Source organism: Monodon monoceros, unplaced genomic scaffold (assembly GCF_005190385.1).
Source record: "Monodon monoceros isolate NGI ecotype Baffin Bay Population unplaced genomic scaffold, NGI_Narwhal_1 Super_Scaffold_3, whole genome shotgun sequence".
Classification (NCBI taxonomy): Eukaryota; Metazoa; Chordata; class Mammalia; order Artiodactyla; family Monodontidae; genus Monodon; species Monodon monoceros.
The window spans coordinates 60,269,749-60,284,115 of NW_021703780.1; the positions used below are offsets into that span (position 1 = coordinate 60,269,749).

The window sequence follows — 14,367 nt, forward strand, 5'->3', positions numbered from 1 at the left end:
CTCAGAGGCATGAAATTAATTGCCCAAGGTCACACAGCTAGTTAAAAGGTCCAGCCTGTGTCCTGCTTAGGGCAGTATCAGCAATAAGGAAGTAGGCAGTTAATGGAAATGAATTAGGGTAATTTTTTCTCTAAGTATGTCATCTCTACATAGTTTTTTTTTTAATATACAATTACATAAAAATTACAAATAAAGAAAAACAGCAAATATACAAACTCCTTTTCATCCATCCTGGTTGAATTACATCTAGTTAAGTAAGAAACAACTAATTAGAAATAAAACCCCTTTAAAGAACCAAGTAACCAGTAAATATTCCTTTTATCTTGAGATTTGATGAATAAATAATTGCTGGGTGGAGTCACAGCTGGACAGAAAAGCTGTTAAGGGTCTCCTTCTCACAAAAGTCTGAACTTATATATTTAAATCTCATGAACTTTGTAGCTCCAGCCCCCCACATATTATTCAAGGTATGGAATTCTCAATCTCCTATTATTAATATTTCACCAAAATTATAATTCTAATCAAATTTGCTCTGAATGTTTTCACAAGTAATATTATCAGAATATATCATAATTCTTTAAAGGTTTGTGGAGTTGGGGATATGATTTTAATTTAATCCTTGGGTTAACATTTCCCCCCAACCTGAACACATTTCTTAATTTAATTGCAAGTCAACAGGAAAATGTGGTTTAATTAGTAGAATTTCCCTTTTCAAAATAGATGGGTTCCTAAGTAACTGTAAAACAGGGCACATTAAAGAAAACTAAAATAGATTTAGATACTTCTGCTCAAATTGAAATTATGAAAGATGAGTGGTTCACTCTGTAGGTCAAGCTTATATCTTCAGGCGTTTTCTTTAGGAAGTAATTGTTAGGAATTCAGAAAAATGTCCAATGGGGGAAATCTATCTTTGGACTTCGCCACCAACATTTCTGCCCCATCTATTTACCCTCTTCCACTCACCTTACTTTTCAGTGTCTCTATCCACTTCTTGTAATGAATCTGCCCCCAACCTCTCCTTTAAGATTCTCCCCTCTTGCTATTCAGAGTTCTCCTCAACAGCCTAATCCTGTTTGGAATCTTCTCCTTGAGCCGGCATTTTACTCCCCTGTGCCTGCCTCCATTCCTAACCAGAGGTCCATTTCCTCAGTGTGCCTGATCTCAGCTAAATTGGAAAAACAATCTGACGAACCTGATTGCCATGAAAGCATGTAGCCCTCCCCTTATCTCTAACTTCCTAGGAGTATAGAAGTCCCCCCTTATCCATGGGAGATACATTCCAAGACCCCCAGCGGATGCCTGAAACCACAGACAGTACTGAACCCTATATGTTTTTCCCTATACATACCTACCTATGAAAAAATTTGATTTATAAATTAAGCAAGAGATTAAATTAGGTATGAGATTAACAACAACAATAAAAAATAGAGCAATTATAACAAAATACTGTAATGAAAGCTAGGTGAATGTGGTCTCTCTTTTTTTTTTTTTTTTTTGTGGTACACGGGCCTCTCACTGTTGTGGCCTCTCCCGTTGCGGAGCACAGGCTCCGGATGCGCAGGCTCAGCGGCCATGGCTCACGGGCCTAGCGGCTCCGCGGCATGTGGGATCTTCCCGGACCGGGACATGAACCCGTGTCCCCTGCATCGGCAGGCAGACTCTTAACCACTGCGCCACCAGGGAAGCCCTGGTCTCTCTCTTTATTGTACTGTATTCACTCTTCTTCTTCTTGTGATGATGTGACATGATAAAATGCCCACGTGATGAGATGAAGAGGCGAATGATGTAGCCATTGTGACAGGACATTAGGCTACTATTGACCTCCTGATGATAAGTCAGAGGGAGGAGCATGTGCTTTGGGTGACCCCAGATCATGGAGCCATGATGACGTCGATGGTTGGGTGTCAGAAGCAAACAATGTTGATGGTTGGGGATCCCTCGTGGGAGGGAGTGGGAAGGCTGAAATGTCATCACATTAACTCAGAATGGTGGATAATTTAAAGCTTATTTTCAGACCACCATTGACCACAGGTAACTGAAACTGCAGAAAATGAAACCATGGATAAGGGAGGCGCTACTGCATTCTCCTTGTCTTTTAGGAAAAAAGAGACATTTGCAGGATGAAATTTCAGGCCATATTGTATAGTAAAATACAGGTGTCAGGGCAGAAGGACATTTTGGAAAAGGGATTCTGTTTATTTTCATCTTGCTCAGCGTTCTATTTTCAGACAATCTGAGTCCACATCTCAGCGCCATGGTTGACTAGCTATATGACCTTGGAAAAATATTTAAGCTTTGTCAGCCTGTTTACTTAGCTCCAAAGTGTAGGTAATAATATCCACCTGTAGGTTAGTTGTATTAGAAATAATGTGGACGAAGTATTCAGCTGAGGGTAGGCACTCAGTGTCAGCTGTTATTATGTGACAAGAACATAAAGTTGATCCTAGCTAAAGAGTTATGGATTTAATCAATTCAGCATCAAGGCGATCAAAAGTGACCTCAGGAAAACATGGTGACTCTCAGCTTTTCCTTAACACAGGCCTCTCAGGTGGTTCAGTTTATTTATAACCATCACTATTTTGGTCAATTGTGTGGGCATGACCCAAACCGAACTTCCAGAGAGAATGGAGTGAGTAGATTTGCTGTCATTCTTGTGCCTTTCCTTTCTGTCCTCTCCTTCTGTTCCTTCACTGGGTGACTTTTTTCTCTTATTCATCCTGCTGGGTCTCATTTGGGTAATGTGGAATCCTATTGCCTATCTGACTTTGCAATGCTTAGATATCTTCTCTGTGGACTTTGTTTCATAAACACACATATGATATTCAGCTTCAAAGAGCTATAGATGAGTGGTTCTCAACCTTGGCTGCCCATTGGAATCCCCTGGGGAGATTTAAAAAATATTAATGCCTGGGTCCCAGCCCCAGAGGGTCTGATTTCACTAGTCTGGGGTGGCCAGGGCAGATGAACCCCCTGCCTCCCCCCTCTCACCTGTTAGGTGCACACCTGAATGCAGTTGAGGGAAGCCCTACTCAGAAAGAGAAAGAGATGCAGAACCAAGAACAAATGGTTCTTGAACATATTCAGAAAATAACCCATGAATGAAGCTGTTGGCTTGTGTACCTCAAAGTGACCATAAAATTCCTGAGATTATTCTATCTCCCTGGGTTAATAATAGAATCTCTGTAGTTTCAGACTGTGAGGCCTTTCCAAAAACATTCTTCACCAAACCATCTGGGACGGTTGCCCCCGGCCCAGCTCAAGCAGGGCATATTTTTGGTATAATAACAGGAGCTTTGTAGAGCTTTCTCTTTTTCCAACTTTGTAATTTTTGTCTTTTGCTGACTGTAAATTAATACATACCACAATAGAAAATATGTTCTATTTCTATTAATAAAGAAGAAAAATAAAGTGGTCATATTAATTGATGCTGAAAATTCATTTGATAAAGTTTGATATCTGTTTATGATTAAAAACTCTTAGAAAAGTAGAAGTAGAAGGGAACTGCTGTACTCTGATAAAGGGTAACCACTTTAAAGAAAGGAGTAAACATCATACTTAATTGTGAACCACAGCAAGCTTTCTCTTTGACATCAGAAGGAAAAAAAGCAAAGATCTCTGTTACATCAGTTGTATTCAGCTTTGTAAAGGAGATCCTAGCCAGTGTAGTAAAGCAAGGAAGAGAAATAAAAGGTATAAGAATAAGAAAAGAAATATGTATAAAATAGATAACTAATAAGAACCTGCTGTATAAAAAAATAAAATTCAAAGAAAAAAATAAGAAGTACCAAAGATGCCATGATTTATGGATAATATAATTATGTACATAAAATAGCCAATGTAATCTAGAGGTAAACTATTAGAATTAATAAGAGAGTATAGAAAAGTAGGTACAAATTAATATACATAAATCAATTGTATATATATACTAGCAACAAACAGAAAATAAAATAGTTTTTAAGAATACCATTTACACTGGCAGTTAAAAATATCAAGTTTCTAGAGATAAGACTATCAAAGTATGAGTAAAATCCCTAAAAAGAAAATTATAAAAATATTAAGTAATATTACAGAAACCCCCAAAATGGAGAGATATATTGTATTCTTAGATTCAAAGTCACAATATTGTAAGGCTCCCCAAAATGACTAATAAATTTAACGTGATTCCAGTGAAAATCCCAACAGGCTTTTTGTGTGTGTGTGTGTGGTACGCGGGCCTCTCACTGCTGTGGCCTCTCCCGTTGCGGAGCACAGTCTCCGGACGCGCAGGCTCAGCGGCCATGGCTCACGGGCCCAGCCGCTCCACGGCATGTGGGATCTTCCCGGACCGGGGCACGAACCCGTGTCCCCCGCATCGGCAGGCAGACTCTCAACCACTGCGCCACCAGGGAAGCTCCCAACAGGCTTTTTTTAATATAACTTGACAAACTGACTCTAAGATTTATATGAAAATGCAAAGAGCCAATTATAGCCAAGACACTTTTGAGACAGAAAAACAAGGTAGGAGAAAATAATGTGCTCTACTGGATATCAAGATTTACTATAATCTCTAATGATTGAAACAGTATGCCATTGGTGTAAGATTAGTCAGACCAGTGGAACAGAATAGTTGGCCCATAACCAGGCCAATGCACATACAAACCTTGAATTGCTGACAAAAGTGGCACTGCAAAACAGCAGGGAAAGGGCAGTGTTCAGTAAATGATGCTGAAGAATTAGGAATCCCAACAGAAAAATTACATTGAACATCCAATTTTACACCAAACACAAAAATCAGTTCTAGGTGGATTAAGATCTAAATTTCTTTCTGAAAGACAAAGACATCAAGCTTTCTGAAGGTTTAAAAAAAAAAAACAACTGGGCGTCCCTGGTGGTGCAGTGGTTGAGAGTACGCCTGCCGATGCAGGGGACACAGGTTCGTGCCCCGGTCCGGGAAGATCCCACATATCGCAGAGCGGCTGGACCCGTGAGCCATGGCCGCTGAGCCTGCGCGTCCGGAGACTTGTGCTCCGCAACGGGAGAGGCCACAGCAGTGAGAGGCCCACATACCGAAAAAAAAACCCAAAAAAACTAAAAAAACAACAAAAACCACAGAGAAGTCTCATGACCTCAGGTTAGGGAAAGATTTATTACATATGGTATAAGAAGCACTAACCACAGAGGAAAACACTGATACATTTTAGGATGTTAAAATTAAGAATTTCTGTTCATCAGAAGACAACTTTATGAGAGTGAAAAAGTAAGCCTACTGAGAAGACATTTGCAACACATGTACCTCAAAAGTGTGTACATCCAGAATAATGAGCCCCTACAAATTGATTAGAAATGTGTCAGAGCAACCAACTGGAAAATGAGCAAAAAATTAAATAGATATTTCATAAAAGTAGAAATCCAAATAGTCAATAAACATATGAAAATATTCTTAACTTTTTTCTTAATCAAGGAGATGTGAATAAAATCACATTGAGACATTACTATACCCTCATCAGATGAGGAAAATTCTAAATTGTGACAGTACCAAATATTGAGAAAGATATGGAGCAACAGAAACTCATATCTTGCTGGTGGGGATGTAAATTTGTACAACCTCTTTGGAAAGCAGTGAATATTATCAAATAAAGGTGAAAACACACATACACTGTGATCTTTTAATTATACTGTTAGGTACATACACTCAACAGAAATATGTACTTATGGGCACCAGGATACAGCTGCAAAAAGTTCATGAACATTCCACATAAAAGTCAAAAATTGGAAACAACCAAAATGTCCATACATTTTTGAGTATATTAAATATCTGTTATATTCTTAAAGGGGGATAATGTATAGCAATGAATATGAATAAACTATACCTCCACACAACACCAAGAATGAGTCTTAGGAACATAATATTGAACAAAAAAAGCCAGACACAAAAGATTACAAAAATATAATTCCATTTATATGAAAATTCAAAAACAAGCAAAACTTAACTATTTTGTTTAGGAATGCATACTCAGGAGGTAAAAATATAAATTAAAAAGGCAAGAAAAAAATATCAAAAATTAGGATAGTAGTAACCTCTAGGGCAGGAGGTTATGGGTGTTCAAAATGTTCCATTTTGTGACATGACTAGTTGTCACACAGCTGCTCTGGACTGAATAATGTCCCCCCAAGTTCATGTGTTGAAGCCCTAATTGCCCCCCCATGTGACTGTACAGGAGAAGGGGCCTTTAAGGAAGTGATAAAGGTTAAATAAGGTCATAAGGGCAGAGCTGTGACCCAGTAGACCTGATACCTTTATAAGAGAGGAGTGGACACCAGAACTCTCTCTCTACCATGTGAGGACACAGCCAGAAATAGCCATTAGCAAGCCAGGAAGAGGGCTCTCACCAGAACCTGACCACACTGGCACCAGCCCCTACAACTGTGAGAAAGTAAATATTTGTTGTTTAACTACTCAATCTGTGGTATTTTGTTATGGCAGCCTAAGCTGACTAATACACAAGCATTCATTTTACAACTAATTTTTGTTTCATGTGCATTTTCATTATGTATGTTACATATCATAATGAAAAGCTTCAAAACAAAATAAATTTAAAATAAATGGCCATTGCATTAAATACAGAATACTGAAAAATATGTCAGAAGACAGTAACTATGTAGATAAATTGCTGTTAGAATTGTAGTTTATTACCTCTCTCTCTCTCTCTCTCTCTCTCTCTATATATATATATATATATACACACACACACACACATATATATACTAAGATGATATAGCATGTAAAATTTCTATCCTTTTAAACTTCTAATGCAAAGCATTTTCTATCAAAAGTAAGAGTTATTTGGGGATTCTGGTTAAATATGGAAAATAGCATGAATATGTTTTACCCCGACCCTCTCAAAATGCCAATGAAATGACAGCATGGGAATAAGAACAGTATAAATATACAAGAACAAAGAGAAGTAGAAAGGAAAGCACAGAGGACAAAAGATGTCAAAACAATCTCAGAAGACCGAAAGTGGGTGGAGGACGGTAAATGACTCAGCAGACGAGGGCTTGTTAAATGACAGTGCCTGCAGAGGGGGATAAAAATGAGGATCAAGTCATTTTACCCCCTAAAACTCCAGAGGCCCTGAAAATGTTGACATGGTACAAATAGCAAAAACTGGGACTAGAAAGAGGGAAGAACATGGGAGCAGAGGATGTTCACTTATTGTCACTTCTATAGTAGCAAGAAATTAAAGAGCATTCTTTAAAGTTGATACATCAAGAAATGAAGAATAATTACATTTAACAGTACAAAGGTAAGCAGGAAAAAGATATTATTAATACAGTCCGATGATGGATAAAACAGAGGGAAAAGGAAAGAGAATTAATGGAAATCAGAGATATTATTTAAAGAGATAGCATAGTAAAGGCAATGTATTACATAGTTTTGATTATAAATGTATATTTTAAGGCAACTACCAGAACTAAAATAGAAACTCTTCTAAATTCAGAATCATACAGAAAAAAGTAAAGCAAATAAAAAATATCAGACAATGAAATATTTTAAAAACTATTAAAAACATAACACAAGGACTTCCCTGGTGGCACAGTGGTTAAGAATATGCCTGCCAATGCAGGAGACACAGGTTCGAACCCTCATCTGGGAAGATCCCACATGACACGGAGCAACTATAAGCTTGTGCGCCACAACTACTGAGCCTGCGCTCTAGAACCCGTGAGCCACAATTACTGAAGCCCACTCGCCTAGAGCCCGTGCTCCGCAACAAAAGAAGCCACCACAATGAGAAGCCCTTGCACCGCAACGAAGAGTAGCTCCCACTCGCCACAACTAGAGAAAGCCTGCACGCAGCAATGAAGACCCAATGAAGCCAAAAATAAATAAATAAAAAACATAACGCAAAGTAATATAAACAAAGATCAAATAAATCTATCATGTCAATAAATATAAATGGATTTTACTCACCTGTTTAAAAAAAAAAGTCATGTTATATAGCAAAGCAGTATTGAACTCTATGTTGACTAAAAAATATACCACTCAAAGTGATACAGAAAGGTCAAAATTAAAGAATGGGCAAAGATATAGGCAAAGGCAAACAGAGCAGGAGGCATGATCTTAACATCAGAGAAGGTAGAATTTAGGCCAGAAATTATTAAACAGGACAAAAATGACACTTTGTAATGCTAAATAATCCATAAACAGTAATGTATATATTTGCAACAAATAATGTGGCAACAATGTTTATAAACCAAAAATTATATACAAGACAAGAATAAAATAGACAAAAATAGACAAGAATATTGTAGGGATAGGGAAGTGTAATTAATTTCTTTCAGCCCTATGACAGATCAAATGTATAAAACAGTATGTAAAGATACAGATAACTGGAGTAACAGAATAAGATAGATCTAATTAATATCTTTCAAACTATATTCCCTGAAAAATAACTATACAAATTGGCCGATATTAAACAACAAAACCTTAACAAGATCCAAAGAGTAAAATAATAAAGAAAATATTCTCTGATCACACTACAATAAAATGAGAAAATAATAACAAAATTAGAAAAAAAAAGAGACCTTTCCACTTGATAATTTTTAAAACCTCTTTTAGAGAACTCTTAGATGGAAAAAAAAAAAAACCAAACTAAAATTATAAAATTTCTAGGGAAGAAAAAAATTTTTAAAAACACTATGTATGTATGTATCCATTTCATATATATTTTACTGCTATCTAACATTCCATAATATATTCTCCTGTATTTCCTTCTAAAAGTCATATTTCTTTCTACATTTAGATAATTCATCCTCCCAGACTTTTGAGTGTATGTGTATGATATGTGATAGGCTTCTCATATTTTTCCATAAAGATTATTCCAACACCAATTTTAATAGATTATCATTTCTCTAGTGATTCCTTCTACTACCTCTGTCATGCACCAGATTCCCATGCATACTCAAGTCTGTTTTCCTAGTAAGCTATTTGTCACTCCTGAGTCAACACCATACAATCTAAAAGCTTTATAATAAGATTTGACCTGGTTGATCATAGCACCCCTCCTTATTTGTCTTCTTTAAAATTATCTTGGTTCTTCCTGTTTCTTTACTTTTCCATATCAATTTAAGGGTCAGATTTTCAAGTTCTTGTCTTACAACTCTGTTGAAACTTTGATTGTAAATGCATTGAATTTATCTATTACCACAGGAAGAACTGCCACAATGACATATATAATTGTATCTCCTAATATATATATGCCTTCTTTTATATTCCTCCATAACATTTGACATCTTCTATAAAGTTCTTACATATCCTATCTCTAGGTACATTATATATCATTTTGCTTGCCCTTTTGAATATTTATTTTTATTGATAAAATAAATTAATGTTATTAAATTTCTGTACATTGGTTTTGCATTCAGCAACCTTGCAGAACTCTTTAACAATTCGTACTTAACAAGTATATCATCTGCAAATAATGATGAACTTGTTTCTTCCTTTATGATTCTTATACCACTTGTTTATTTTTCCTGTTTTATTGAACTGGCCAGGGCTTTCATCACAATGCTGAATTGAAGCTATAATAGTGAGCATATTTCTTTTGTTCTTGATTCTAAATAATATGCATGTAGTATTTCACTATTATCATGATAACTATGGGATTCTCATAATTACTCCTTATCAAGTTATGGGAATTTCTTTTCACTTCTGGTTTAAGAGTTTCATTTTGAATGAGTGTTGGTTTCTATCAATATTTCTGTATTTATTAAGATTATCAAATAGTCTTTTATCTGTTAATATTGTAGTTTACATTAATAAATTTGCTAATCTCTTTTAATGGTTCTAGCTTAATCAATGCTAGATTCAGTTTGCCAGCACTTCATTTGACCTATCTTGGTGAATGAGGCTGACTTATAATCTTCTCTCATAAACTGTCCCTTTGGGTTGCTTTTCCATCTCTCTGCCTCACTGTCTTCTTTCTCTCTTGTCCCTGAGAACTCCAAATTCTCACTCTGTTCTGCAGAGCAATTCAGCTCTCTATCCCCTGCAGCATTTCTCAATAAGTAATAGAAGGATCTCTACTGGTCACTAGAAGTCTCTCAGTAGCCTCTAAAAAATGTGACAGATTCAGAAGAAAAAGCAATGCAATCATTTTATGCACAGATAATTTAAAAACCTGAAATGTAAGATTATTTGTAATTTACATAGAATTTCTGACTTTTCGTGTTCTTTAGAGCAGTGTATGAACTTCAAGGACTGACAGTTCATACTGGTTAACATGGAATTAATCATGGGTACTTTATCTTAACTAATGTATTTTATTGTCCTATGACATTACATTTACATTTGTTAAACTTGCATTTCTCATCTTTACCACTACATAATATTACAGTTCAGAAAATGAACCATCATTTCAAAAGTGGTTTGCAGAAATATAACAATAGTGATGAAAATAGAAAAATAAATCCTGTAAGTAATGAATGGACTCTGTCACAGACATAAAGCTTGAATCTGTATGTCATGAGACAAGTGGACAATGGTTGTGGATAATCTCACAAAAGCTGATAAAAAATAAATAAAAAAGGGAGCATGACAATGAATAATGATAATTAAATTTTATTGGATCAATGAGCCTTTTGTTCTAGTATCTAAGTTATTATCTCAACATTTTATCAAGTAATAATAGAAAGCTACCAAAACTTCCATATTATTTTCTAATAAAGTTTATCAACCTCACTTTTAAACCAACTGACTGTCTCTAGTACAAATATAAAGTAAGGATTTCCAGTACAAAATTGTCAAAATTTGATGTTAAAAGTTGAAAGACATGAAAACTATAGAGTCATCATTTGCCCTCATAGCAAAAACAAGCACAATTATACCCTTGCCAGTAAGATATGAAACCAGCTTCAAAATCAATGGCAAATATTGTAGTTGGAAAAAAAGCGAGAAATAATCGATAGAATTCCTTCATCAGAAATATTGGATTTCTTATAATGTGACTGGCATTTAAAAATCAATGACTCTTATGTATATAAACAAGCAGACATTGTACTTTATAGTTGAATAAAATTGTGAATAAATCAGTTGTCAGTACAGTTTCACCATATATGTGAGAGAGAAGTGATCAATGACTTTTTGTCCTATTTATCATGAAGCTGATTTTAAAAGATGAGATTTCTGGTTTAATTAAAGATTAGTTTGTAAACTATGAAACAGAGTTAAAAAGGGATGTTAGCTTCTACACCAATGTTCATAGCAGTATTATTCACTGTAGTCAAAAGGTTGTTTCCAAATGTCCCATCAACAGCTAAATGGATAAATGTCCATCAACAGATAAATGGATAAATAAAATGTGGTAGGTGCATACAACAGAATATTCAGCTTGAGAAATGAATGAGATTCTGATATATGCCACAACATGTATGAACCTTTAAAATATTATGCTAAGTAAAGTTAGTCAGACAAAAAAAGGACTAATATTGTATGATTCCACTTATGTGAGGTACCTAGAATAGGCAAATTTATGGAGACAGAAAGTAGAACAGAGGTTGCCAGGGAGCAGGGGAGGGAGGAATGGGGAGTAGTTGTTTAATGAGTACAGAGTTTCTGTTTGGGATGATGAAAAAGTTCTGGAGATGGATAGTGGTTATGGTTGCACAATTTTGTGAATGCACTTATTGCCACTGAATTGTATACTTAAAAGTGGGTAAAGTAGTAAATTTTATATGTATTTTACTACAATTAAAAAGAAAAGATAGGGCTTCCCTGGTGGCGCAGTGGTTGAGAGTCTGCCTGCCGATGCAGGGGACACGGGTTCATGCCCCGGTCTGGGAAGATACCACATGCCGTGGAGCGGCTAGGCCCGTGAGCCATGGCCGCTGAGCCTGCGCGTCCGGAGCCTGTGCTCCACAGCGGGAGAGGCCACAACAGTGAGAGGCCCGCGTACCGCAAAAAAAAAAAAAAAAAAAAAGAAAGAAAAGAAAAGATAGCTGAATTGATATTGAAGAAGCTCCAGCTAGATGGTCAGCAAGGAAGGGCATCGCTATACCAATGGAAGATGTTGCTTCCAATGTGGTATGTACATTATTTGTGAAAGTAGTGAGGGTCCATAGCATACTTCCAGCCCTGATTCGCTGTTGAGGGACATCATGGAAGTTGTGATTACAAACTGACTGTGACCACTTAGTATATGTTTCTTCAGCCTACAGGGCTGAAACAAGTGAGTACAGGATGCTTTTCTACACTGAATTGCTCTGGCTGGCAAGCAAGAAAAGGTTTGCAGTGTTTTCCAGCAAGATATTAAATCTTTTAAAATGACTATTTCTGTGAATACACATGGCATGTCTCAGGAGTACATTTAGGATTTTGAATAGTCTGGATCTTTGACTTCAGGGTCTAAATATCAGAATTTTTAAATGATTAGACATCATGACTTCTTAAAACTTAACAGTGGTGCAAATGGCTCAGTGGCTGAGAGTTTGACTTTTCCCCAGTACCAATGCTTTTCTTCATTCATCAGGAAAAACACTTAAGATATGTCTTTGCATATGAAAAATCACATCCAAATGCTGCAACTGAACATGCAGAAATACCTTGCGAGCCAAATGTCACCAGAGAGAGGATGTGACTCCATCAGCTGCTGTCTCCCAAGCCGAGAACTTTAACCTTCTAGCTTTCAGTGGCACTAAGCTGGGACACTTGTCCTCTGGTGAAACACTGAAAATAGCCTTTGGAGAGAACTCTCTCCATAATTTCTGGATCTGCATTTGACCTAAAAGGCCAAAATATCTGTCAAAGCTTCCCAACAACCTATAATTCTGAGTAAGATTTTCTAATTTAGAAAACATAAAGAGTGGGGGGAAACCCGACAAGCTATGGCAGCTGACAGCTCAGGTTGCTACCCAGGCAGATGTAGATTTCTTTGTGAATGATTTCAAACACTATTTCTACTCTCACAGATAGGAAAGAAACATTACTGCTATGCACTTTTAAAGTTAATTTTTACTTTTATTTAAGATATACAGATCCATGGTTTAAAAGGTCACATAGCTCCATAAAGATTATAACAAAAACAGCAATTTCATGTTTCTCATCTCCTCACCCCTAATCCCATATTTCCAGAAGCAACCACTCTCACCATTTGTTTACTGCTTTCTTCTGGTACCTCTCTAGCTCTAAAGATATACTCATACTACTATTTTTAAAATTTTTTCCACATTAGATATTATCTATTAGCTTTCTGTTATGGAAAAAAAAGGGGATTAGGTCCACATACAAACACTCATTTTCTCTCACACTCCTCTTCCCAATATAGTTATATCATAATTTTTGGTTAGATAATCAGACAATATGTACATTGTCTGACTACATATATGATTATATAATAGTATTGCTAAGCAAATACTATTCACAGCTGTATCATGCAGTATACTTTGGTTACATTTCCTTTTTGCACAATGTTTTTGCTTTCTCTAGAGTTAATAAGGATTTAATTTCTTCATTTGCTCAGTTTTCTGTATATTTATCAGTAATTTCTGTATTTTTATCACTAAACTCTTCTCCAGAGGTTTAATTATTGCTTAAAGTTACTTGAACGTATCAGATTATCCATCAGTTTCCATTTTTCTTGGGGAAATCCTTCTTAGAGTCCCTCAACTCCTGCCTCAATCTGGTCTAGATGTTCCCTAGGCCTGATGTACAGCTCTTTTCCAGAGATTTTTCCTTCTCCATCCTCTTTTGGATTCCATTTGTCACTCCCCTGCATCCCATATCTTCCTCGTTATTGTTTACTTCCTTGTTTTGGTGGAGCATATCCTCTGGTAACTTTCTTAGATGGGTAAGTGGGAAATAAATTTTCTGAGACTTGGCATATCTTTATACTAGCCTCATCTAAACAGTTTAGCTGGGGAAGCAGCTATAAATTAGAAGTTATTTTCCTCACAATTTTGAAGGCATTGTTCCACTGTCTTATAACCTCCAATTTTGCTATTAAGAAATCTGATGGTATTTTGATTCTCAATCTTTTGTATGTGACCTGTGATTTTCACTCCTTCAGAAAAAGTTAGGCTCTTCTCTTTGTGCACAGTGTTCCCAAATTTTGTGTTGTTGTGACTGGATATGAACCTTTTTCATTCATTTTCCTGAACACTCATGGGTATTTTAGCTGAATATTTTGATCCTTCAGTTTAGGGAAATTTTCTTATATTATTTCTTTGGTAATTTTCTCCTGTCTATTTCCCTCTCTGTTTCTTTCTAGATCTCCTATTTTTTTTTTGCCACTGCATGGCATGTGGTATCTTAGTCCCCTGACCAGGGATCGAACCTGCGCCCCCTGCATTGAGAGAGTGGAGTCTTAACCACTGGGCCACCAGGGAAAT

The 14,367-nt window shown here is 36.3% G+C and overlaps 1 protein-coding gene across 1 annotated transcript in view; it reads left to right on the forward strand.

Moving 5' to 3' along the window:
- SCN10A (sodium voltage-gated channel alpha subunit 10) overlaps window positions 1–14,367 on the forward strand; it is a 95,992-nt gene that overhangs the window by 22,431 nt on the left and 59,194 nt on the right. The window contains exon 7 of the mRNA XM_029244012.1: window positions 2,549–2,629. Coding sequence (XP_029099845.1) covers window positions 2,549–2,629 — 81 coding nt within the window. The remainder of the gene's footprint in view (window positions 1–2,548; window positions 2,630–14,367) is intronic.